The sequence below is a fragment of the Ascaphus truei genome, chromosome 19 (assembly GCF_040206685.1).
Source record: "Ascaphus truei isolate aAscTru1 chromosome 19, aAscTru1.hap1, whole genome shotgun sequence".
Classification (NCBI taxonomy): Eukaryota; Metazoa; Chordata; class Amphibia; order Anura; family Ascaphidae; genus Ascaphus; species Ascaphus truei.
Genome location: NC_134501.1, coordinates 5,122,448 through 5,150,280, shown reverse-complemented (window position 1 = coordinate 5,150,280; position 27,833 = coordinate 5,122,448). Strand labels below are relative to the sequence as shown.

At 41.9% G+C, this 27,833-nt stretch overlaps 2 protein-coding genes across 7 annotated transcripts in view; one reads left to right on the top strand and one right to left on the bottom strand.

Annotated features, from left to right (window-relative positions):
• Nucleotides 1–14,467, bottom strand: part of LOC142469746 (E3 ubiquitin-protein ligase RNF182-like) — a 38,489-nt gene extending 24,022 nt beyond the window's left edge. For 2 of the 3 annotated variants that reach the window (XR_012789075.1, XM_075576360.1), the window contains exon 1: nucleotides 14,031–14,466. The gene's annotated coding sequence lies outside the window, so the exon portion shown is untranslated. Of the gene's footprint in view, nucleotides 1–14,030 lie in introns of all 3 variants that reach the window. The other variant, XR_012789076.1, reaches the window with a different exon arrangement.
• Nucleotides 1–27,833, top strand: part of CEP89 (centrosomal protein 89) — a 91,046-nt gene that overhangs the window by 50,762 nt on the left and 12,451 nt on the right. For 3 of the 4 annotated variants that reach the window (XM_075576355.1, XM_075576352.1, XM_075576351.1), the window contains 2 exons: nucleotides 14,164–14,333; nucleotides 24,665–26,240. In XM_075576355.1, coding sequence (XP_075432470.1) covers nucleotides 14,164–14,333; nucleotides 24,665–24,887 — 393 coding nt within the window. In that variant the 3' untranslated portion in view covers nucleotides 24,888–26,240. Of the gene's footprint in view, nucleotides 1–14,163; nucleotides 14,334–24,664; nucleotides 26,241–27,833 lie in introns of those variants that run through there. The other variant, XM_075576353.1, reaches the window with a different exon arrangement.

Genomic DNA, 27,833 nt, shown 5'->3' with positions numbered 1-27,833 from the left:
TTAGTGGCTTTTAAATTCACACCTTCTTGGCAAATAGCACAGAATGGGATATATACTTCATATTTATTTATTTATAAAATATTTTACCAGGAAGTAATACATTGAGAGTTACCTCTCGTTTTCAAGTATGTCCTGGGCACAGAGTAAAACAAATAATACATGGTTACAAATACAGTTACATAAATGAACAAGGTATACATTTATATACAAGACATTGCATGCACAGTTAAAGAAAATATATATTATGAGCGTATGAAACAGTTACAGACCAGATTAAAGTGTGAGACAGCCTTAGATTTGAAAGAACTTAAGCTGGTGGTGGATATGAGAGTCTCTGGTAGGTTGTTCCAGTTTTGGGGTGCACGGAAGGAGAAGGAGGAACGTCCGGATACTTTGTTGAGTCTTGGGACCATGAATAGTCTTTTGGAGTCTGATCTCAGGTGATAGGTACTGCATGTGGTAGGGGTGAGGAGCTTGTTCAGGTAGCTGGGTAGCTTGCCCAGAAAGTATTTGAGGGTGAGACAGGAAAGGTGAACTTTGCGCCTAGACTCTAGTGATGACCAATCTAGTTCTTTGAGCATTTCGCAGTGATGTGTGTTGTAGTTGCATTGGAGAACAAAACGACAAATTGAATTGTAGAGGGTGTCAAGTTTGCTAAGGTGGGTTTGAGGAGCCGAGCCATATACTATGTCTCCATAGTCAATAATTGGCATTAGCATCTGCTGTGCAATACGCTTTCTGACCAGGAGACTTAGGGAGGATTTGTTCCTGTAAAGTACCCCTAGTTTGGCATAGGTCTTGGTTGTCAGGGTATCAATGTGCATCCCGAATGTTAAGTGGGAGTCAAACCATAAGCCCAGGTATTTAAAACTAGTGACAGGTGTTAGGGTGGTTTTAGCGTTGGTTCTAATCAGGAGCTCAGTCACTGGAAGCTTTACAAATTTAGTCTTGGTCCCAAATACCATTGTTACAGTCTTGTCAGTGTTTAAAAACAGTTTGTTTTGGGAAATCCAGTTTTCGAGTCTCAAAAAGTCAGACTGAAGTATGTGTTGAAGGTCAGAGAGGCTATGGCTGTGTGCATACAGGATTGTGTCATCTGCATACATGTGTATTGAGGCTTCCTTACAAGCTGTGGGAAGATCATTAATGAACACTGAGAAGAGTAGGGGCCCCAGAACAGAGCCTTGCGGGACACCACAGGTGATATCCAGGGGGTTGGAGTTAGAGCCTGAGATGGACACATGTTGGGATCTTCCTGATAGGTAGGACTGAAACCAGTTTAAAGCATGTTTCCCTATTCCAGAGCTCTGGAGTTTGTTAAGCAGGATAGCATGATCAACTGTGTCAAAAGCCTTTGCAAAATCTAGGAATACTGCACCAGTGAGTTGTCCCCGTTCCATTCCACACTGGATTTCATTGCAAACTTTTAGCAGGGTAGTTACGGTGGAGTGTTTGGGACGAAACCCAGACTGGAATTGGCTAGGGAAATTTGTCTTGGTGTAGAACTCGCTTAATTGGGAGTGGACACATTTTTCCATAACTTTGGATAGAATTGGGAGAAGTGAGATTGGCCTGTAGTTTGAGACAGTGTTTTTGTCCCCACTTTTGAAGATTGGGACAACTCTGGCAGTTTTCCAGGTCTTAGGGATATGGCCTGCAGACAGGATAGAGTTGACTATCGACGCAATTGGTTTGGCAATGGCTGGGGCACCAAGTCGTAGGAACCTAGATTGTAGTAAGTCGGGTCCACATTGGCTGCTTAGTTTTAGTTTGAGGAGCGCTTGTGTAATCTCCTCTTCAGATACTGGGCTAAATTGAAAATTGTGGGCAGTGTTGGGAGGGGGTGGGACTATAGGGGTACTCCCAGGATGAGATTCAGGTTTGGGGTTTGTGCTGCGTTTCGCTAATAGGTTAGTGGCACACCCCACAAAGTAATCATTGAATGCATTTGCAATGTCAGTGGGGTTTGTCAGAGTAATATCCCCCTTAGTGATATTACTTGGTTGTTGATGGTTAGGAGGCTGGAATATATTGTTGATAACCTTCCAGAAATTAGCTGGGTTTGATGTATTCTGGAGGAGATTGTCAGAGTAATATTGTGCTTTTGCATGCCTTGTTTGCCTTGTGCACACGTTCCGCAGGCATCTGTAGTGATTGAGATCCTTGGTAGTGCCAGTTACTTTGTAGCTTTTCCACAAGGCATCCCTGAACTGGTAGAGTGCTATAAGGTCAGGTGTAACCCATGGAAGGTGGGCCCCCCGTACCCTTATTTTGCGTAGTGGAGCATGGGTATCGCAGAGTTTTAAGAACTCGGATTGGAAATAGTCGAGCGCAGAATCAGGGTCGGGAATTAAATTGATTCTGTGCCATGGGCAGTTGGTAAGGTCATCCAGAAACTGTTGTGGGTTAAAGTTTTTAAATGTTCTAGTTAGGAGAACTTTGGGGCTTGAATGGGGCGGTTTAATTTTCCTTACACAGTACACTATTGCATGGTCACTGAAAATGTCAGGAAGGATGCCAGAGGATTGGATTCTGCTGGGGTTTGAGGAGAGAATCCAGTCTAGCAAGGAATGGTTATGCGACTTCAGGTTTATTCGTGTGGGTTGGGAAATGAGTTGCGATAGGTTAAGTGACTTGAGTTGTATCTGGATTTTGTGGTTTTTAGGGTCAAGCCAATTGAAGTTGAAATCCCCAAGAACTAGCAGCTCACTCTTCTCATTCAGAGAGGAAATGGAGGCAAGAAATTGGGTGATATCAGTCAAGGATTGTGGAAGGGCTTTAGGGGGGCGGTAGATGCCAGCAAGCAAGATGGGCTTAGAAAAGGGGAGGCAGATTTTGCCAACTAGAGTTTCAAAAGAGGGTGGACTTGGTGGGCAATTTAATAGTGTAAATTGTAAGGTGTCTGCAATATAAAATAACACCCCTCCTCCTCTCTTTGACCTATCTCTCCTAAAAATGGAGTATCCCTGAATGGCAATATTTGCATCAGGGGTTTTAGAGGATAGCCATGTTTCTGTAAGAACGATGGCTTTGGGTTTATGCATAAGGCACCATGCCCTTAGTTCGTCTAGTTTGGGCAGCAGGCTCCGGATGTTTATATGGGCGACAGATAGCCCTTTTTGGAATTTAAAGGTGGAATTCTCAGGGGCATGGGACAGAGCTGAAATGGGAGGACCTGGGTTAGTTTCAATATCACCTGCTAGAGAGAGTAATAGTATGAGAAGAAATTTGGGTAGTTGTTTACAAGTTGTAAATTTGTGGTGTTTTCCATTAGAGTGAGCAGTGGTTGGTGTGCTGGTTTTTAGAGTTCTCCACCAACATTCAGTAGATAGTGCAAGGCTTTTGAGTAGTCCAGGGTGTATGGTGATGTTAGGTGCGGGCCAGGATGGAGGAGTTTGTAGTGGATAGAGGGAGTAACATCTCCATGAGGCCAGGAGAAAGAAAAAAGTTAGAAGACATAGCAGGTTCATGATGCCAGAGGTAGGCAGTGTTGCATGGAGCTGTTATGAGCAGAGTGAGTGTGTGCAGACTAAACAGCAGGGGTGAACCTGTACCTTGTCATGTGTTTTGCTGCATTGCAATGCTAGGGTCAATTCAGGGTTTCAGTGTTTTGTGCAGTCCGTTTTGGGAGAGGCTGCAGTGAAAGAAGTTGTAAAGGGGTGGGGGATTAAACTATGCAGGCTAACAAGCATGGGATCATAGTGTGATCTGAATAGCTTACCATTTGTTGTCTTGAGTTAAAGAGTTTGCAGAAAGAAGCAGTCCCCAGTCACCTCTAGTCAAACTGTAGTCTAACTGTATCACTTAAAAACCTCACTTTAAATGCCTCACTGCCTAATGCAGTTCCGCTCATATATGAGCTTTAGTTTTTAGTAGCTAATATTAGAGATTATATTAATCCCTTTTACTCTGTTATAGGAGAGGCAACGCATTGCTCTGCCTTTGCCATAGAAGGGGATAAAGCCATTTTTATGAGAACATTCATTATGGTGGCCATTTTTAACAGGCCTATTAAATATTATTTGATGGTCATTTTTGTTCAAAAAGAAAGCAAGTTGAGGATTTATTAATGGCCTGGTTATTTTATGATAAGTCATTATATGGTTAGATGGTTGATCCTCTTTGTTCTACGATGTGTTGCACGCCCCTGAGAAAAGAGGTTGAGGCTGACAGAACTTTCTCAAATTTTGGTATCATCGTAGATTGTAGAATAGGTACAAATCTTAAACAGGGTTTGACTACACAATTACAGTATATACAAATATCTGGACCTAAAGCAACATTTTAGCAGCTGCAGAACATTTTTACATTTGTGATCAGTTTACCTGTACAATACATAAGTAAACTTAACGTAATGTCTAATGTACTAAAATAACAGCACTTTGTAGCATTTCCGCCCGGGAATGGTCAGAAGCAGAGGGTCGTCAGCGCTGAACCACATTCATTTTAGCTCCCCTGCTTCCCAATATACATACCTTTTTTGAAGAGGCTGGGTACGCTACATGGCTGTTTAAAGGTCCCGAGGGCCAATAGGAAGCCGTGATGTCATCCCTTTGCGGCTTCCTATTGGGGAACTTTAAACAGGATTGAGATACCAGCAGCACCTTTAGATCTATGTATCTCGGGGAGAGGGGGTCCCCAGAGCTGAAATTAATGCTGTTCAGCTCCGAAGCCCCCCTGCTTCCCACCTTTCCCCAAGGAAATGCTTCTTTAGTTTGAATTGGACAACTGTCTCAAATTATATCGTCTACCATTTCTCTTTGAGGTATTTAAAGATATAGATTTTTATGTAGGTTGGTTTACACAGAATGAGTTTGATTGGAAATGTAATGATCATATGTTCCCTTATTACTCTGTTATGAACAAAACCTAATAGTTTTAATACATGTTTTTAGCAATCATTTTTTTTTCTTGTTACAGGGCACGTTAAAAGTTCTATTTTTGTATTTCCCTCTAGGGGAAATACATTTGCCATATCGCAGGCCAATAGGAAGCTGCAGCATCATGGGTTACAGCTTCCTATTGGGCAGCTAGTTAAATCTCCATTAAAAACACAGGAAGTAACACCAGTGTAAGTACAGTATCTTTGGGCCCTGGCATTCCAAGAACTGAATGTAGCACAGTTCAATTCTGGAAGAGCCCCTGGTTCCCGTGCTGTAAAGAAAAAGGGCTGTTGGGGATGGGAAATTGCTTCTTTAACCCTTGCAGGAACGACGGGCCCAGAGTGCCACGGCCCCTTCGGCACTTGCGATCATGTGATCACTCCATCACTGATGACTGAACAGAAGAGGAGTCATCCCCCTTCCTTCCAACATCAGTTCAGATTGACGCAATGTCAGAACCCAGGAGATAGTAACTACTTCTTGGGCAATCAAAGGGTTACATTATAATTTTTCATCTATAAAAGCAGATGCAGGCTTGCTTGACTTGAAATGTTCTGTGTATAAAAGCAACTATATTATGACTTACAAAATAAGTATAATAATGCAGTGCATTAACACCCAGTATTGTTAATAGAAACAGAACCATTTTCTTGTAGATGTATGACAGAAATGTCAAACTGGTGCATCTTGCTTATTTTACACACGTAAATAGCACATTTTCTGCTGTTTGTACAACATCTATAAGCTTACAAATGGGTTTAGCAATCCTGCACAATGCATCATTTGTGTATGTGCATGCTAATGCAAATGTGTACAACATTGGTTCTTTATTCCGCAAAAGGCTACAGCCCTCTTGAAGAATTAATTGCACAAGGGCGCTCGCTCGTTGGCTGTCATTTCCAATTCCTGGGAATGTCACAATAATGACATGCTGCCAGCAACAACGTGCTTTACGTAGCATTTCTGGGTTGTACAGTAACTGAATTATTCATAATGCACCTAGATCAAGCTTCAGTTATTATGGGCAGATTTTTAAAGATAGAAATATATATTACGCGGATTGCTGGATGACGTTACAGATAACGAGGACTGATTTTCCTATAATGTTACAGCAGTAATTAGTGACTGTCACCATGTCCCCCACCTAGATAGACAGGAATGTTGCTGGAGAATTCCATGTGTGTGAATGTGAGATCATAAGTAGATTCATATATGAGACAGCCCTTGTATAGCAGCGTATTGTCTATAACGGCAAGTAGTGGTCACAGTGGTTATAAGCAGAAGGGGCCAAGCCTTGCATTGCTGGGTCTTCACCCCTTTAGACGTCAGATTAGATGACAACCACTTTACAACACCATGCTGCCGCTGAAAGGGTTAAGGGGGTGGGAAACGTGATCTTGGAAACTGCGCGGTGCGGAGTTATATAGAACAGAACCCTCAAGTTATAAAGAGGCTGAAGGAAGACAAATGACATTGGAAACGTCCGTTAATACAATGTATCTTAGAAACTGTAACAGGGATGGGCAGCGCCAGTCCTCAAGGGCCACCAACAGGTCAGGTTTTCAAGATATCCCTTGGTGATTGAGCTACCTGTGCTGAAGCAGGGATAGCCTGAAAACCAGACCTGTTGGTAACCCTTGAGGACTGAAGTTGCTCACTCCTGAACTATAATCTGTTACATCAGACAACAGTCAGTCATCGGGCACCAGGATACCCGAGGAGAGGCACCTCCTCCTGCAGCCAGCGACATACCACAAGTAGCAGGGGGGCGTTCCGGCAATCCCTTACCTTCCCTCGCAGGCTCAGCTAGCGCAATCACCTGTGGCTAAGGCCCCTGCTTCACAGGTAGGGCACGAGGAGGAGGTGGGGGAGAGCGAATATAAAGGGAGGCGGCCTTTTCATTATTATTATTAATTTCATATACCACTTGCACTGACGGGTGCCAGTCCCACCCCCGGGTGCCATACAAATAAAGATATACATACTATAAATATGTATGATAAATCTTCAGCATCCTCCCCTAAAGAGGCCGCTGCTGTATTACCTTTTATTCACAAATAAGCATTTGCTGTGTTGTTGCTGGAAAACATTTCTCTATATTAGGCTAATATAGCAATATTTGAAAAAGCTTAACCCTTTCACGGTCATAGTGCCTCCTTGCCCCTTTGGCAGTGAAAGTGTTGTTAATTAACCACAATTAGCATTACATTTCATTGCTTACATAACGACCGGCTGTATTTTACTGTTGGATTTTGTGGCATGTTTACTGTTCCGTGTTTCTTTTTATGTTATCGGTTTATAAATAGTGCTTTTATCTTCTGTTCACTGATATGCAGGAATCTCCTGATATTTCTTTCAAAGTATTGACCGTATTTTACATGTAAAGGGTGATGTTATGCATTAGATACTATATATGCACTTGTTTAAATAGATTCATAGATTATAATGAACATACATAAGTGACATAATAAAAAGGCTCCATTTTGTTTAATTCTATAAATGATGAGTTGTCAGTGTACAAATATATGTACAAGACCCATTATGCTGGTCTCGTAGAAGATGGAAACAGGAATCCTCATTATCACCCTGTATACTTACCGCAAATAATTATGCTATTGTGCTACATCACCATATCTTGCGGTACCATGCTCCTGACACCAGTTTGTAAACTTAAAAGAACAACAAAATTGCATGAAAATGCAAAACAAACCTCCGCATCAGTTAAATTGCCATACAGAACCTTGTCAATCCACAACATTTATGTTAAAATGATCTGACTACAAACCATGTTCCAGAAGCTATTTCTGATGTTGAGAAAGTGACCTAACCAGATTTTGTAATGATATTGAGAATGTTGGGTTAAAAAGCAACATGGCAATAACTATTGATCAGAACTCCAGCTTGGGTGCTTCTATCAGTTGCTTCCATAAAGTGCTCATGTTCCCCGCAGACTCCTTAAGACCGCCTCTAACCACTGATTACCATAAAGCCAACTAAGGACTACATCAAGAAAGCTGAAGCCTGTCCTACATACTCTACTTAGTACTACTAAAAACAAACGAGTCCTTGAGTACTCCTTTGAAAAATAAAAATACATTTTATTAAAATTATTCATACTTGCTTAGTAGTCTCAATGAAATGGGGAAATAACCACACAAGGGTGCGTGACTGAGGGGTGTGTGACTGAGGAATGGCTGCTACCTGAAATATTGTGCACCATGCATCACTGCGTGGGTTTCCCCCCCCTATTTCATTGAGACTGCTGACGGCTGTAAAAGCAAATATTATTAATGGAATAGAATTGCGTAAGGAATGCTGGAGGACTCATTTGTTTTTTGGGATATACTGTATGTCTACAGTGGCCAGGGTGGCGGCCAGTCTCCTCCCCTGTACCCCACAATACACAAGACACCCTCTGTCTTGCAGAAATGTATAGCTACGAATGCTGCCCACACACCAAGAGATTCAACCACTTAATAATACAGAGTCTGACATAACCCAACATGCCCCGCAACACATCCAAGAAGAATGCAATAAAATGTCCCTTTCCCAGGACACCATTTACATGCTCATCAAGTAGACGGGTGCAGCTTCTCTTAAATGAAAATCGCTCACAACTCGCTGTTAAAAACACAACTTCCATCCAGAATGCAACACAGTTTTGTAGCAAAATTGCAATTAATGTCGGAATTGTCACTTCTGCCTGCCAGCGCTTCACACAGAGAACACACACAGGATATTGCAGACAGTACAGTCAGCAGACTTATTGAATTTTTCTCACACACATCTTCTCTTTCAATGACAGACACTTCCTACAGGTCATCAGAACGTCAATGTGCACAACACGTGTGTCTCCTTATTAGTTAACTTGGTAGAGCGCTTTTTAACCCTGACATGTCTCTGATGTTGTTCTGATATATTGATTTATATACTATTTATATACAGATTTCTCATCTAATCAGTAATTCAACGTTCTAGGAGCCACGTTTTTCCTGTGTAAGTGCAGATTTGTTGCAGGTTTTAATGTTTATTTAATGGACCAACAAGAGTTATTAATAGATTGCTTTTGTGTATTATGATTCTGCTTTAAATGGATGCACCATATTGTGGAGTAAGGACAAGAACAAAACATTAAATACATACCACTTCAAACATAATGAGGTCACCGCTCCAAAAACCAGGGGTGGACAACTCCAGTCCTCAAGTGCCATCAACCGGCCAGGTATTGGGGATATCCCTGCTTCAGCACAGTTTGCTCAATCAGTTCCAGCTTCAGCACAGGTAGCTCAATCAATGGCTCAGTTGACTGAGCCACTGATTGAGCCATCTGTGCTGAAGAAGGGATATCCTTATAACTGTGTTGTTGGTGGCCTTTGAGGACTGGAGTTGCCCAGCCCTGTTCTCTAACAGAATTGGTAATGACACAAGGATAGGAGGGGGTATAAGGCCACTCACAGCTTTCAAAACATCACAGGTTTGCAATCAGTGGAGTAGTTTACTCGTGTGTGTCCGATCTGCTAAACAGATGCAACATACAGCACCAGATTTATGAACCAACAAAAAACCGATTGCTTATTTTGAGAACTTATTAAAATGATTTAGTTTAAAGCTATTTCATGTGCCAGTTTGGGATCCATTTTTCAGCTAGGAGAATTTGATAAATGGCACCCCCTGTTGTTCCATTAGAAAGTGCATTGATGCACTTCACTTTCTCTCTTCTAATAGTATAATAAATTTGAAAATTCAATTCTTGTGTTTTCCTTGGTTTCACAAGATTACTCCTGCTACATGTAAGCTCAGTACTAGCACCGTTTAAATGCATTTCTCCCACAGATTGATAAAATTGAGCATCTGATACCTCTGCACCAAACGAAGCACTGCAAAGCGCTTCCAATGGTGTCATATCTTTGTTAATGTTGCAGATATTAAGGACATGCACTCACAAAGGCTCCTTGTCAGCAATATTGGGAACACTGAATCGTGGCTGGGCAAATGTTACCTACAGTGTGGGATCATTGCACTTCATATCCACACAGCATTCCATATAATCAGTAGCAGTGCAACTGAGACTGTTCTCCGATGAAGGAGCATGGTCCTTTTAAAAGGGCAGTCCCACACAGACCACCAGGAAACAGTGAAGCAATTTATCAGTGTCAATCTTTATCTGTTTGACAAATGATGGCATCATAATTACTTTACAAACAGAAACAAACACAACCATGTACCTACAGTTTTTTGGATTAACAAACCGTTTTACCACCACATGAGAAGAGTTTGAATAAGTCCTTTAAATCATATGTTTACCATGAAATCTTTAAAATACTTAAGCTTGTCCATTTTTTTTTTTAAAATAAAATGTAAAGGCACCAATCGCCTACACTGAAACCCTTTTTTGGTTAAAGGAACCGTATAATTATACTGTGACATTCTGTGGAACCCCAATCCTCTCTAATAACGTATTCTAAGATCAGATGCATTGTAAGGTACCCCAACCCTCTCTAATAGCACAGCTGAGGTCAGATGCATTGTTAGGAACCCCGACCTGCTCTAATAGCTCTTCTGAGATCAGATGCATTGTAAGGAATCCCAACCCTCTCTAATAGCATGTCTGAGATCAGATGCATTGTAAGGAACCCCAACCCTCTCTAATAGCGCATCTGAGATCAGATGCATTGTAAATTCTTCTGTATTTGGTACAATTTTACAATTACCTGAAAATTGCAAGAAACCCTTTAGGGTTGCCCAGGGAACTCAAAGGTTGCTAGGTACTCCTGTTGAAAAACACTGATTTAAAATGATTGCCCATGCTGCTACTATTAGATACTTTGGTCCTAGGAGCAGTGTCGGACAGAGACTTTATTGCGCCCCGTGCAGACAAAATTTGGCACCGCAGGTCACCGCACAGTCGCCACCATCGCTGCATGTCACCTCACCACCTTGTTTAAATGTTCTTAGTCTCCCCAGTCGTAGGGCATCTCGCTGTGGTAGCCGCCACCACCATTTGTGTGAGTGCGCACACAGGACACTCGGCTTGGCCGCCAGCAGCCAGGACATATTTTTTAATTTCCCGCGCAATGCGTGAAATTTTAAAACTTGTTCTGGTGGCGAAGCTGAAGTATGTGTGTTATGTCTTCTCCGATACGTGAGGCGCTCCCCCTCCAAGTAGTGTTGGCGTGGTGCACAGTGCTGGGCGCCACCAACACTACTACGTGGCGGGGCCCCTCACAACGGTATGAGACCACGCTGGCCTCTGTTGTTTTGGTGCGCGGCCCTTAATCCGGCACTCCACTTTTAAACAAGGAGACCAGGTCATTTAAACACAACTTTTAAGAGATGGGTATTAATGTTTAATTTATTGTTTTAATATTTTACCAGAATATATACATTAGTAATTAAAGGGAAGATTGAAACTATATGTTTGCTTATTGGAAAATGCTTTGCATTAAGTAGGACTTTATTAGGAATGTAATTTTTAAGTATTCTTACTTGGCAACCAAACACATATGCCTTTGATAACTCGACCTCGATGACTGATATTATCTGTGCTGCATGCACTGGAAACTTGGATATGTATCAGATCACTGAATAGTATCAATCCTAGCTAATTAAAGTTGCTATCAATTGTATATAACTACAGAACAGCTCATTCCAATAGTGTGTGAGATTATGCATTCTGCAAATGAGAATTCACAGACGACTAAAGGTAATAAGTTTTGCTTCTAATTAAAACCCTGCATGTCATAGCACTGCCATTTTTTTCTTGAATGTCGCAAGTCTTGTCTAAACACAAGAAATGCTTAATTGAGAGTTTAGGGAAATTAAGAGTAGTTCTATTAGCTAGTGTCAATGTGAACAAAGTAATTTATTATTATTTTTTAACATGCATAATTTCCTGGAAAATGCCTTACTCACACTATGTAGCATGTAATGTAACTTTCATTGCAGTCTTCAGTACTGTATAGCATTCAAACTAGAATAATAACAGGCCACTTTACTAGTATTGTGGTTAACCATGCAATGCTACCCATTAACCTCATTCAGTAAACTTTGCTGTCACTTTCATTCTATGTCATGGCCAGTGGAGCAATCTGAGGTCATGGTCATTTTAATATATCATAAAGCCACAGGCACACACTGGCTTTAATATAAACACGCATTGTTTCCAGACACAAAGCTTTATTAAGATAACTCAATGATTTGCAATACCAGGATTAAATGTTAAAAGTTTCGCTGACATCCTGTTACCACACACTCTCACTAATGCAAACATGCAAGTTTACATTTTATTTGAACCATGAGTTGATGGTTCCCTGGTAGCCAAGGAGTTGGCATATTCAGGGTGCATGCATGGAGTGCCGGTACGGCTTATCGCATTCTCTCTGGCACTAACTACCATGGTCTGAAATGGGAGTTAACTGGAACTGGTGCGATAACCCGTGCCGGCACTTGATGCACATGACCCTTAATATCCAATATCCGGAAGATTAATGTCTATTTATAATAGTTTGTGGACTACAATTCCATGTTGCAGGCATACCCCGCATTAACGTACGCAATGGGTCCAGAGCATGTATGTAAAGCGAAAATATACTTAAAGGGAAGCACTATATTTTTTCCACTTATCGATGCTTCGGTACAGGTAGGGAGCCGGTATTGCTGTTCAAGACGTGCTGACAGGCGCATGCGCGAGCTGCCGTTTGCCTATTGGGCGAGGGGAATCGGCGCATCACTACTATGGCGGTCTGTAGGGCAGAATAAGTATCCGTACTCACGAAGTGAGTGTACGGACACGGGTATGGTGTTATTGAAAATATGTCCTTACTTGCGAGTGTACTTAAAGTGAGTGTCCTTAAACCGGGGTATGTCTGTAATTGTTTTCACTCTTAACTGACTTATAGACGACCGTATGTAAGCACCCTTTATACAACATATATCTTTAGTGAGAACCAGAACATTTAATTTAGGTGTGCTAAGAACTGCACATATATGAGAAGAAAAAATGTCCACATATTTAAGTGGAATCTCTTTCTTCTGTGCATCAACAGTCAGATAAATCCATAATATAGTACAAAGAAAGAAAAGAGGCTGGGTGCACCAGTTGTCCAAAACATATTCATTTTATTCATCCAATAATAAAAACTGTAGCAGTATACAAAACATACATATATACACCAACCTCCATGTGTCATGGAAAAATCCACAACACTGGAAGATACTTTACACCTTGAAGGGAAGACCAAGGATGTGGTAGAAGCACCAGCCGATGGCCGTTTCCCGTTCAAACTAACGCTTCATCAGGGCAGACTATATCTTTTTAGTGAGATTCAGTCATTTGTGATGTACATTTCTTGTAGTGAAGGGCATTTAACTCATCTACTGCTACAGTATATTAATAGCAATAATGTTGGCCGATTAGTAGTTGTGCCCTGAGTAAGGGACTTTTGTTCTTCATCCCACCTTGTGGTATCTTTTTGCTCTAATGTCCCCTCAGGTGCCCCTACTAAGCCATACTCTCATTCCAGGCTGAGCAGTGGGCTTCTTTATTCTTAAACAGAGTGAAGAGAATTAACACGTCACTGTGTCGTCTACCTATCTTTTGGACTAATGATCATTATAACACGTACCTTGCAATCTCTTCTTCTTTTTTTTTTTATTTGTTTGTTTGTTGGTTTCTTACAAAAAGATGGTGTGGTTGTTATAAATATATATATCACATCCTCTGTCTACTTGTAGCATTCACTCTTTAAAGTAAATGTTGCAGAGTAAGAGACGAGATAAAGGCTTATATGTATTATTTCTTTATAACATTATAATTAATGGATATTATACATGTGTTGCAACTTAAAAGGTTTGTATTCCTATGCATGGAAGTGGAATAATCCCCCACAAACAATGAATAATGAATGACTCTATTTTCATTACACAGACACGAGGATATATACATACTATAGAACAATCAATGCCGTTTCCTTGTAAATCTAGAATGAATATGAATGCTGCTAAAAATAGTCTTTAAGTAAACAGCATGAGCTTTCCACCATGTTTCCCATTAAAACATTACATGTTGGCATCTTGCAGACAATGCAATATCTAAAGGAAAACAAGTGACTTTTGCAAATAAAACAGATGATATAAATACAAACCTACCTGACTTCTTCTTTCAGCAACACACCATTAAGCAGAAGCCAAGAAGGAGATGGATATAGATGCTTCTGCTGTTTGTTTTAATCATCCTTAGAACTGCCATCAGCACACTTATGTCAGTCTTCAATTCTTACAGGTGTATAAAAAGACGGCTGCTGGAAAGCTGGAAGGCATCAGTCACAGACTGACAGAGCAAGAGGAAGACTTTGCAGGGAAGGCAGCTCAGTACCAGCGTGAAATGAAGCACCTCCAGCGGCTGCTGCAAGATAGGCAGGAAACCCTTGATGAAGTGCTGCAGCAGAAAAGGTAAGTCAGTCACGGAGAAAACAAACCAATTAAATCTGACTGGTGGAAAGGGGCAGCTGCACAGCTGTGGGCACTTGCCTTTTCATCTCTGTCCCATCTGCTGGGGCTTTTCTCTCTCTCTCGCTCGGTTTGTGTCCTATTGATACAGAAAATGGTGGCTACCCTCCCCCACCCCAAAAGAAATCCAGCTCCAGAAAGATAATCACTAAGAATGTGTAGTTGTGGCTGCATTTGTGTCTTACAAGAGGATATTGTATAGTTAAATGTGTATTCTTTGAAGTAGAAAGGAGTCCCAGGGGCATTTATCGTAGGCAAGGGGCCAAAATGTATTTTATATTTATATTACAATTGATTACCCATTTTCAGTGAAAGTAAACAAACTACCTCATGATCATTGGTGGGTTTGAATGAAATTGTGTGTAATTCTTGTGATGTACAGTAGCGAGAACGCAGAAAGGCGCAGTGTCTACTATGGCTCAGAAGAGCAGTTAATTGGATCATTGATTCACACACTTATACGTGACGTTCTACCGTAAATTATCCCCAATGTCTCCTTGTTTTCACCCACAATGCTATTAACTGTTATCTTATAATGAGCAATCGGCAGGAAATGTAACGGTAGAGGATGGCTTATAAGTCCAAACCGTAATTGGCCATTTTCTCAGAGTTCATCGACTGTAAAACATAATCTTATTGTAGCGTCGTTTTTTCCGAATTTTATACGGTAAGTTTCACTATCCTCATTGAACACAGAAAATCGTCTTTGCAATCATAAATTAGAACGTTAACTTGGGGACCCGGAGTTGCAGGCCCCATATTTGTAATTTCTGAGAGAGGCTCTTATTCAAACAGCTTTCTTTTTCTGGAGAAAATGTATGTTCTTTTTATTTGAACGGAGCCGATATCTCCTCCATCACGGGGAAGTGGCTTCATAGCGTATTGAAGAGATGCAACCAGTACAGGTTGGAGTGCAGATTATTTCTTTGAAACGTTGGTGTTCTACCTCTTTCCAGACCTCCTCCTCTATTACAGAGGATTCGGTAAGTCCACAAGACATTAGAGATCAAATGCAATTTGCAGTTACTGTGCTGACTGTGTTAAGCGTGGGCCTCTGCACTCCTTGCATTTAGCAGAAATTTGCTATATGGCATTTGACAAACCTGAAACATCGACCACTTGTAAATACATGTTGAGACTGGTGATGTCATCTCTGTGAGAAACACCGAAACAGAAGGCGCCCTCATTGTAAACCATTGCACAGAGTCACTGTTTTTAGTTTGATATTGGACATTGAGGTAAATGTAATTTCACTTCCTTTGTGCCCCCATCTAATGGTCATAGCTCAGGGATAATGCTTTAGTCCAATTACTAACTTTATTAAGTTAGCAACTTAACTTTATTAAGTCCGTACAAGTTGTCCATGGCCACGCATGTTGTCCATGCCCACACATGTTGTCCATGTCTGTGTTGGCTGCCTGAACATCAAAAGGATTTAGTTTTAGAGTTATTATTTTATCATTCTCGTTTATTTGTAAAGCACCAACATACAGTATTCCACCTTGTGGTACAATGGGGGTACAGAGGTGGAAATTACAAACAGAACTAAATACCAAATAAGGACAAAAAGTAATGCGGGCCCTGCTCATGGGAGCTTACAGTCTAGAGGGAATGAGGGACAATGTCGAACAAACGGTAAAGTGGCTGCTCATTGTGGGATAGAGTATGTCTCAGGATGGGGTATGGTCCAGCCGCACAGCTGATCCCATTAAGTTTTGGGGGCATTAGATAGTGTGGAGATTTGTTCAGTCACACTGCTGGTCTCAATATGGTTGGAAAAAGGGGAGTTGGAGGTATGCCAGATACGCTTCCTTGAAAAGGTGAGTTTTCTGAGAGTTTTTAAATATATGAAAGCTGGGGGGAGAGTCTCATGGTGCGTGGTGGGGAATTCCAGAGAGAGGGGGCAGCACGGGAGAAGTCTGGTAGGTGGGAGTGAGAGGAGGAAATAAGGCAGGAGGAAAAGTGGAGGTCATGGGCAGCATGTAGAGGTTGTTTAGTGTTATATTTATAGATGAGGGCTGAGATGTAAGGGGGGGTCAGCATCATTGAGAGCGGTGTAAGTCAGAACTAGGGTTTTACATTTTATTTAGAGTTGTATTTAGAGCTATTAGTTGAGCCATTATCTGTCCAATTATCTGATTCTCTGTTATGCCAGCAGGGACCTTTACTAGCCCAATTCTCACTTTCTACCCCCAGGTTTCAGTACAAAGGGGGTCTTTCTTGGGTGGGGGGGGGGAGATTTTGACTTTAAAAGAAGTTGGATAAGGAGAGTTCAGACAAGCTCAAGGAATATAGAATAATGAGGGAATTAAAAAAAAACATTTTTAAACCTTCTGTTTATTAACAAAAAGCATTTCCCTGTGATGTTGAAAGCTTTACATTTGTGCTGTATTACCAGCATAAAAGAAAAACATTGAGAGAAAGTTAATTACGGAGACTTTTGCAAATTCTCTCCGCTGTTATGAGATAATGGAATACAAAACTATTCAAACCAGGATATTCACACCCGGGAGTTTTTGCTCCATGGCAAAAACTGCTGTAGCTTTGTATCTGTCCTATAATCATTTCTACTGTAAATCTAAATTGTCTGGTTATCTTGTTTATTGTTAAACTTTGTTAGCTATCCCACCTCAAGGGGTAACAAGATTTATAAAAGCATCACATTGGTCGGTAAATCAGAGAGGGGCTTCAGAATAGCAGCGTTACCCAATTTGGTATTTAAAAAAAAAAATACTGTTGCGCCAACGTATATCGGGGCTCTGGAACTGGTGGCCAATTGGCTAAATGTGGCCCAGCGAAGGGCTATGAAGTGACCCTTGGACTTTTAGCTGCCTAAGCAACTTGCATGAAAGTAGCAAAGTGCAATTTTTCACACTGATACTCACTTGTAAATCAAGGTAATGTAAATATATATGGTACAGAAGTTATACATGGTTGAAATGTAATAATGTTCATGTTTTTAAATGTGGATAAATTATGTTGCAATAATATTGTGGCCCCTCAACATCTAAATGTTTTCTGATCTGGCCCCTTCGGAGAATAAGAGCGTTGCCATAGATCAATGGATATACAGGGACATGAAAAAGCTTGTGAACCACTTAGGATTTTCACACACACTTCAGATATTTCAAACCTTAAATGTTATTAGATCTTAAAGTCCTATTAATAGATAAAGATAACCTGATCAAACAAATGATACACAAGCATGATACTTTTTCAAAATTAATTTATCCACAAATGATTCAACATTCAATATCCATGTGTAAAAAAAAAAAAAAAAAAAAAAGTACTGTATGTGAGCCTTTAGATTCAGTACCTGGTGGCGCCCCCTTGAGCAGCAATGACTTCAACTGCGCTTGTCCTGTAACTGCTGGTCAGTCTTGCACATCGGTTTTCAGGCATTTTGGCCCATTCCTGAACTTCTTCAGCTCAGTGACATTTGAGGGCTTCCTTGCATAGACGGCTCACTTCAGGTCCTGCCACAATATTTTGATGGGGTTTATGTCCGGACTTAATGACTGGGCCATTCTAAAATGTGTAATTTCTTCTTAGGCGTCCGTTCTTTTGTAGATTTGCTTGTATGTTTAGGATCATTGTCTTGCTGCATGACCTGCTTTTGCTTCAGCTCACTGACGGATGGCCTGGCATTCTCCTCTAGAATCTTCTGATACAATGCAGAATTCATGGCTGTGTCAATGATGGTAAGCCGTCCAGGTCCTGAGGCAGCAAAGCAGCCCTAGACCATCATGTACCCACCCAGGCTCGACTGTTGGGATGAGGTTCTTCTGTTTGAACAAGGTTTTTGTTTTCGCCAAACATAACGTTTCTCATTGCGGCCAAAAAGTTCCACTTTTGACTCGTCTGTCCAGAAAATATTGTTCCAGAAGTCTTGTGGATCATCTATTTGCTATTTGGCAAACTTCAGACCGGACTTCTTTTTGGAGAGCAGTGGTTCCCTCCTGGCTATCCTTCCATGAACACCATTCTTGTTCAGTCTTTTTCTGATAGTTGAGTTATGAACACTCACATTAGCCAAGATGCGAGTGGCCTGCAGATCCTGGTATATTACTCTGGGGTTCTTTGTGGCTTCCTGGATGATTTGCCAGTTTGTTGTTGGAAAGGTTTTTGTAGGACTACCGCTCCTGGGTAGAGTGACTATGGTCTTTAACTTTCTCCATTTGTCTGACAGTGGATTAGTGGAACCCCAAATCCAGGGGCATAGCTATAGCCCGGCACACGTGCTCTTGGGGGGCCCGCTCTTCTCCCACCTCCCTGCTGGCGGCACATTGTGCTTCCTTCCTGCATGTCGGGCTCCGCAGAGGAAAATCCCTTCCCCTGCAGGTGGGCTGGGCCTGGGTTAGGGGGCGGGGCCCTGATATGTAGTAGTAAGGACAGAGGAGAAATTCCTTCCTCTGCAGAGCCTCCGTTGGTGGGCGGGGCCTCAAGAAGAGCAGCGTGGGGCTGGTGGGGAGGTACTTCCACTGCTACCGCGTGGGGATGGAGCTGCAGCCTAAGAGACAGGCTGGGAAAGGTGAGAGAAAGAGGCGGGGCCTCGGTCAGTGAGCGGGGCTGGAGCTGCAGCCTGAGAGGCAGGCTGGGAAAGGTGAGAGGGAGGGGAAGGGTTAAATCGCAGCGGTAAAAACCAGACATGGAGGAAGAGAGGGAGAGGGAGAGACGGACAGAGAGAGGGAGACAGAGACAGACACACAGACCCCAGAAAGGGAGAGAGGGACCACAGAGAGACCCCAGAAAGGGAGAGAGAGGGACCACAGAGAGATAGACCCCAGAAAAGGGGAGAGGGACCACAGAGAGATAGACCCCAGAAAATGGAGAGGGACCACAGAGAGATAGACCCCAGAAAGGGAGACATGGGGGCAGAGAGAGGGGTGCAAAGAGAGATAGGCATGAGGGGGAGAAAAGAGAGACAGAGAGCGACATGAGGGCCCTGAAATTTTTTTTTGCCTGGGGGCCCGCACATGTCTAATTACGCCACTGCCCAAATCCTTTGAAATGGTTTTGTAACCCTTTCTATATAGATGAGCATCAATAACTGCTTTTCTGAAGTCCATACAGAAGCAGGGATATCCATGAGGACTGGCCCTTGAGGACTGGAGTTGACCACCCCTTCACTAAGAGTTCAAATACTGTAGTTGTCAAAGTTTCGGTCCATCAGGAAGTACCTACATGTCTTCCCTACATTTGAGTCTCTGAATAGTTTCCTTAGAAGAAGGCTGTGACAGGGTGAATGAACGTCACCAGCCATATACCTGGCAAACATATGTCCAAGTTTGCAGTGCAGCAGTGACAAGGTTAACTTTCAGTGGAGAAGGGCTGCTTAATTAGTCTGACCCCAGCTGCATAATGGAGGTGTTTAAAAAAAACCCAGGCTACACACACATGTAAGCTAGCTGGTCAGGAGACAGGACTGAAAATACTAAAGAAGAAAATCACCACCGCCAAGGAGGAGAGTGAAACAGCGGGTACGGCCGCGCAACAAAAATAGCAAAGGCTGGACTGTGCTATTAAAACAACTTTATTTCAACATGGATTTTAAAAAACAAGAGGAGGGGTAGCACCCCCACGCACCTCTTACGCGTTTCACCCGCTCAAGGCTTTTTCAAAGAAAAAGTTGTTTCTAAGCTGAAGAGAAGCTATTTTGTTTTGTCTGCTAAAAAGAAGCTATTTTGTTTTGTCTGCTGAAAAGAAGCTATTTTGTTTTGTCTGCTGAAGAAGCTATTTTCTTTTTGTCTGCTGATGAGAAGCTATTTTGTTTTTGTGTGCTGTATGTTTTAAGGCTCAATAAATAAGCCTTATCAAGGGAATCCGCGTGTGTGGTTGCATGTACCCTGCAACAAAGGCAGTGTGAAATTGAGGTGATATCTATCAAAGATGACCTAATCAAAACCGGTTCAATGGTATTACATATCCCAACCGCAGATCACAGCTAGTAAAGAAGCACGAAAGGGAGTTGCAAACACAACATGGATTCATTTGCAAACCAGATGCTGGCAGTGCACAAATGATGACACTTGTAGTTTGTTATTGCTTCAGGAGTACAGACATAAAAGAATATGATATGACAGCAAGTAATGTACACAATGTTCCCTTCTTTGATCTTTCGTTACTGCAGAAAAGGACTACTTTCTGAAACTTAATAACAGGTTCTGCTTTCCATGGCCTCAGAGTTAGCCGTGTACTAGCAATACACATTCTTGTCTGCTTACAAAGAACAATGTTTCTGAAACCAAAAAAATCTACTTTTTATTTTTATTTTTTACGTAGGGACACCCCTGAAAGATTTTTAAAAATCTTGGGGTACGCCTGCTCTCAAGATTTCACTCATTTCACCCACCTCACTTACACGCATACACACTCTCCCTCCTTTTCACAAGCGCGCACACACACTCGGCCACCCTCTTCTTACATACTTAACATTCACCCTCACACGTCATACTCACCCTATTAAATCAACACACACTCCAAATTTGCCCCCCTTCCCTTACTTAAACCACATACATTCCCCCAGTCCTCAAAAAAACACAAGCCTCCTCACCCTGACCACACAAAGCCATCACACTCTCCTCCCCACACAAATACCTCACTCTTCCCACCTTCTAAGACACCTCAATTATGTCCGCTCATCATCGGGCGTCTCCTGCGTTGTCTGGTGATGTCTGCAGTCTGATAAATCCTTTTCACAATCCCATTGCTCTCTTTTCTGATAAAGTAACCTCCACCTGTGCCGGGGTCCTGAATGTGCTGTCTAATTAGTGCCAGGGTTCTTGGCATGAAAATGCCGGTTCTCTGGCTCTAACTTAGCTCTGGGCTAGCTTTGACCATCTGGATCTAGAAGACATTGTGCAAATAATCCAGGGGTTGCATCCCACTACAGTATCTGTGATTTGGACCCAGTCCCAACACACTTTCCCTTAGGTTGTGTTGTAATCGGCCGAGTGTGTGCCAAAATAATCCTGTGCCCTTTGCAGTCAGTGATCTTTCCAGAATTGCCAAAGGAAGCCGTCATCAGACCTCTTCTAAAAAAAAAAACTTAATTAGACCCGGATTGCATTGCTTATTGCAGGCCTGTTTCAAAGCTTTATTTCATAGAGAAAGTGGTGGTAACCCAACTGGAAACCCGTCTATCAATCCATGGTATTTATGACCCATTCCAGTCAGGATTCAGAAGACAGCATAATCTTGAAACCGCTCTGGTTTGTGTGCTGAATGATCTCCTGGTGGCAGGCGACCGAAGAGGTGACTGTTCGATCCTTGACATCTCTGCAGTATTTGATACCATGGGCCATGGGAACCTAATGGAGCGCCTGGAGAATTTGTGTGGACTGGGTGGCAAGGTCTTGAGCTGGTTCAGATCTTTTCTCACTGGCAGGTCACAGAATATCTTAAGGAGTATACTCCTCTGCACCAATGCCCCTGTCGGGAAGTGCCACCAGGTTCTATCCTTTCTCCTATATTTTTCACAGTGTTCATGCTGCCACTAGGTGACTTAATCGCATGGCAGGGTTATCACTGATATGCAGATGACACTCCACTCTACTTGTCCTTTGCACCAGGTACTAAGGACCCATTATCGGTCATCAATAGATGTTCATCTGAGCTCCTAGAGTGGATGTGTGCCTGTTGGTTGAGGTTGAATCCTGATAAAACAGAAGTGCTTGTGGTGGATGCTCACCGTTGGAAGACAACAATACTGCAGCTAGCTCAACCAACTGGCCTTAAGCTTGGGGGTTCGCAGTTGCTAAAGTCTGTCCATGTGCGGAATCTTGGTGTTGTCCATGACTGCGACCTTACCCTTAAACATCAGGTGTCAGCCATGATCTAATCTTCATTCTTCCACCTAAAGAACATAGCCAGAATTAAGCACTTGATCCCGCCCCAGAGGATCTTACTACTCTTGTCCATGCCTTTGTGTCCTCACGCCTGGACTACTGCAGTGCCCTCTACCTGTGTGTTCTGGAACAAGAGCTGCGCCCCCTGCAGGGGTTTCAGAATGCTTCAGCCAGGTTGTTACCTAACCAGACCCGTTTTTGCCACATGACACCTGTTCTCCATTCTCTGCACTGGCTGCCCGTAAAATGGCAAATTTTGATTGGCTTGTCATTCAAAGCCCTACATGCGCAGGGTCCCAGCTATCTGAGAGAGATTCTAGTTCCCTACACTCCCATTCACTCACTTTAATCTACAGGTGAAGGACTCCTAAAGATTCCCAAAATCTGTGACTTCATTTGGCGCCCAAGCTTTTAGTCCTGCTGCTCCCACTCTTTGGAACTGCCTGCCTCATACAGTTCGAGAAGCCCCCTCTCTGGCATTTACTTAGTGAACCCACAACCTGTCCGTCATTTAATAGCTACAGTACCATCCCATCCCGTTTAGTAATTTTCCTTGTATTTGGTCTCTTTTATACCCTTAAATGTTATCTTCTTTTTTCATTTTTATAACGGTGAAGCGCTTTGAGTCCCATTGGGAGAAAAGCGCGATATAAAGAAAGTTATTAAGGCTTCTCTCTCTCCTCTTTGCCGGGCTAAGAGAGGAGAGCGTATGGGAGTAGCCCGCTGAGCAGCCAGCAGAGATTTTCCTCTGGGGCTGAGGCACCCTTGTCAGATTGTCACAGCACGCCAGAGTTCCCCGGCAGCCTGGTTGAGAAACAATGGTCTAGAGTTAGGCTATGATTATACCAGATACCGCTGAGCGGCAGCACAATCCGTTGACGTCACCCTGTGCTGCCGCGAGCGACATCTTGATTATACCAGGGGGAGAGAAGAGTAGCAGAGGAGGCGTGGCATGGCCATGAGTGGTTCACCCTCATTGGCTGAACTGCTCACGTGACGCGACCGTCGCCTGCCAGAAACAAATTCCAACGTCTCTTCAGGAGTCAGCCGCCCTGCAGCTCCAGGCGGCGCACACGCCACTACAGATATGTTTACTTTCATTTTTTTTTGTGTTTTGTTTTTCGGCTTCGCAACGCCGTGAGCGATTTTAGGTATAATTACGACCTTACAATCTCATTTAATGTCATTTAAGAATAAAGGTCTAGTTAACCATTGCTTTATTGGCACTGTAGCAGAAGTCGTACCATAGTTCTCAAAATAGAACAGATATTATGCCAGTTATTTTGGTACATATTTGTTTGGTGGTGCTAAATCCTAAGTCAGTTCACCGCCCATTGAAGTAAATGGGCCATAAAATGCCTGATCAGTTAGCACCACTTGGTAAATATGTTCCTTTTTCTTTGAATGACAATACTTTAAGCACCTTGCCTTTTACAGACCAAAGGGGTAATTCTATAGTCTGAAGATTTCTGATACCTATACATCAATGTCCAGCATATAGCGGTCAGAAGCAGCTAGGATAATGTGTTCTGTTGAGCGTAGTAGAAAATGCTTTCACTGAAAAGGAACAGTAAAAAAATGATTTTTTACTTCCACTTCCTCTTTGTGTTTAAGTCCATCGTCCGATACGATGACGCAAATAAACACATTACATATTCTTCACAGGTTTCTTCATCGTAAATTGCCCAATTTTGAAGAACAATATTGCAAAGGTTTTATACAGGGTCAGGCGCAGGGAGAACATTTTCTTTTTCATGCTGAATTTATTCCGTTCTCCGCTTCTTTAGTTCTACGCTGTTACTTACTAAATGTATTAAATAAAATATTTTTAAGATTATTAATATTTTTTATTAGATGAAATCAATGTTACACTAGTAGCAGTAGTGTAAATATTTGGCGCTCTGTGCATGCATCATTTGATTTCCATTTCAATCCGATGCAAAGAAAAACACTTCTGATAAACACTTCTACTGATTTAAAGGAAAATGACACACATTTTTTAGTCCTCAAACACTATAACTTGATATCTCAGATAAGCTTAAAAAAAAGGGATCAAATATCTGCTAATAGTTTAAAGATGCTTTTTTGAAGGCGAAAGAAAATGGAGTTTCACACAGTTGGACTATAAACCCTTTGCGTGCTGGACGGTGCCACCGGTCCTCCGGCATCGCAATCACGTGACTGTTGCTCCGAAGTGGTAACGTGGTCGCCCTGTCACGGAAGCCGAGTAGCACGTAGTAGATAAGTCTCTGGGCACTGAAAGGATTACACAAGCCCCTTGGCCTGTTGCAGATAAAGAAAATTAGTTTCCAAAGCCCATGAGACCTGTCCAAAGGACTAAAAATAGCACAAACAGGGAGAAAACCGTGTAGAATTTCACAGTGTTACTCGCTGAAACAGTAACCGGTAGCTGTATTTCTCTTTCAGGCAAGTGGAAGGTGAACTTGAAGTCGTCTGGGAATCTACATCCCATGAAAACAAAGAGATGAAGGAACTTTTACACAAAGCTCTGAAGCACAATCAGTGGAATGCCTGCAACTCTTCAGGAGTCTTTCAATATGACTCTGTCCATGAATATGGCTTCAGTTACTGTGATGTGAATTCCGCATCCCATGCAATAGAGCCAACCAAACAGGAGCATTTGAGTTAACATATTTGGCACATCCCAATAATTGATTCTAGTTTTAATGAACAACTCCATAGTCTTTCACATTGTGATTTTTTTTTAAAGTATTGTTTAAAGATTTCATCATCGTCTTGCCCGATAGGATGCCTGATTTCCCCTTTCTAGGTATTTGCACACTTTTTTTTTTAACTGCGTTAATTGAGCCCAAAAGCTTAGATTAAACTGCCTGCTAAGCCGATCAAAATTATTGACAGAAGTGGACTTTGAACAATCTTATCTGCGACCTTTCACTGATAAAAACGTTTGAAGTCTACATGGCAAACATCTCCGTGCTGCAGAAAGGAACCCCCCCCCCACCCCCTCTCCCCCCTGTTGCTTCCAATGTTGCCAAACGGGTCACCCTCTCTGTTTTCTACAGATTAATTATTTGAGACTTGGCTGTGAACTTCATTACCAGTCCTATTGTCCTTCCCTGGCAATTAACATGCTAATTGACCACACGATTGTCACTGGCCTGTGCTAGTTTATGCTTGACCACTCTACTCCCACAAGACAAAGATCCCGGAGTCAGAGATAATAGGGATATTTTATGTTCAATCATATTAAATATTAGAAATGGTGTAGCTGCAGTACCTTTTACTTGACATATGAATTATGTGTAATCCACCATTCCCTATTTTTGAAAATGTGTAATTTTGTCTGTATCTAGTTTCAAGGGTTTGGTATCACTTCCTTTTTTAATAACTATTTGAAATAGTGCTCTTCTCCCGATGGGGCGCATGGTGCTTCACAATTACAATACAGTGCGCAGTACCGTACACAACATTTTACAGGGACAGTTCCTGCCCTGATGAGCTCACAATTGTAAGGCCTGTAATCATGGAAGTGACTTCAGACCCCTGCCACAATCTCTATAAACCTTATTCTGCCTCTGACCTCTGTCTGCTCGTTTCGTCAGTAATCACCCCCCTCAATCTTACACCTCTTTTGTTTGGCTCAGAACCCCACTATACTGGCTGGGACAGGCCATTATATACATTTTTGGGGTGGGGCAGACTCATTGGAGACACTTGCAAACCTCCTGTTGGGAATCGCTGTTTTAGACTGATGGAACCTGCGTATGGAAAGATGGCTACCTTAGTGATAAGGACACTATCTTTGAAGTGGGTGTATCTGGTTTGAATCTCTGTTTCAGCTTCTTTTGACCTTGAGCATGTGGCTTATTTCCCCTGTATCGCAGACCTCTTAAAGAAGCTTTTTGGGTTGCGTGTTTCTCTGTACCTATAAAAGGCACAACCTTTAAGTGGCCATGAAAGCGTATAAATGTACCTAATAAATGTTTTGTGTTTTTACACAACAATTGAATAAAGTCACAAACGTTTCCGCTTCAAGCACACAAATATTTCCCTTGTATTTATAAGAAAGTATTTGGGATCCATCCTAACCCATTCCTTGGTTATACCCGATGAAGGACCCGGAGAGGTTGGAAAGCTTGTAACATATCAACTACTTTCGTACAATTAAAGGTGGTACACCACCCACTCCCCTCTCCTTCCTTTGCTAGTATTTTCTATTGGAACTTTGGCTGTTTTTTTTTTTGTTTTTTTATAGAACTGAGCAGTATCATTGGATCTCTGGATGGTTAATTATTCCGTTCGAGATGCATTTGACATTTCTGGTATATACTAGGAGGCCTGGCTTTTAGAGATCATAAAACAGGACTATTTGATATGGGCCTGTATCAATTTCCACTTTTTTAAAAATATTCTTTCCCTTCTAATTGCGATTTATTCCTACAGCTTATAATATATCATTGCATGTTATCAGCTTTGCCTAAGAAGTAGAAACGGCAAATCTTTATTAGTTAGCCCTTTTGCTGCCAAAGTAGAAGGCATGCCCCTGTAGCAGTGAAAGGGTTAAGGAAGGTCTTTTTATAATATTTCTTCACAGTAGAGACTTGCAATGCATGGTATTCAGCAGCGAAGAACTGTAAACCTCAATATACTGTAACACAAAAGGCCAATTGTACTAACTCCCCCTCTAGATATACTGCATCATCAGAGCTACCTGGGCTACTGGTCTCTGTCTGATCTCCTGTAGCTCCGGTTACTGGTCTGGGTAAGTTTACCATTTATTTTACTCCGCAAACATTACATTTGATAAAGCCAAATGCTTCTGATAACTAGTTTCTCTTTTTATCCCATTGGCACAGAAATGTCTCTCTATTAGAAAATAAGGGTGCCTGTTTGAAAAACACTGCATATCGTCCATTACATTTACAGAAAAAGGTTTCATTAAGAATACTTGGCTTTACAAATTCTTCAGTCCCAATGGATTTAAACCTTGTTTTGGAGATATGGCGTTTCATTATGTATTTCTCTAGTTGGTACTGGGTAAAATCCTCTCTTGTGGTCAGGGGGACAATGCACGTTCCAAAAAAATACATGTTTTTACAATTGGATTCCTGGGACTTTTCAAATACCTTTCCAGTGATCTTAATTTGTATTTATTTGTAAACATCAGCGAACACCGGTGTAATTATTCTATCCTGTTTTATATACAAAAAAGCAAGTGCCTCAGGTATTACTTTCCGAGTTTGTTCCTTCAGACTTTTGGGTATCAGAATATGTCATAATGTTTTAGACCAGCGGTTCCTAACCCCTTCTTTTTATTATTATTATTATTATTATTATTATTATTATTATTATTATACATTGCTCACACCCTGCTAGAGAATATTTGTTCCACGAACCCCTAATAAATAATTAAATGTTGTTGCTGACTCAGGTTACTGCTAAGAAAATACTGTGACCGATCCCAGGTAGTGTTCTGACCTTGTGTGGGCAACACACAGTTAACCATTTGGTTGCCGAATGGAACGTTGCACGCTGGCCCCTCCGTCACCCAATGGGTTAATCTCCCGTTAGTGATGATGGAACAAAGGGGGAGGACCATCCGTCCACTTCAGAT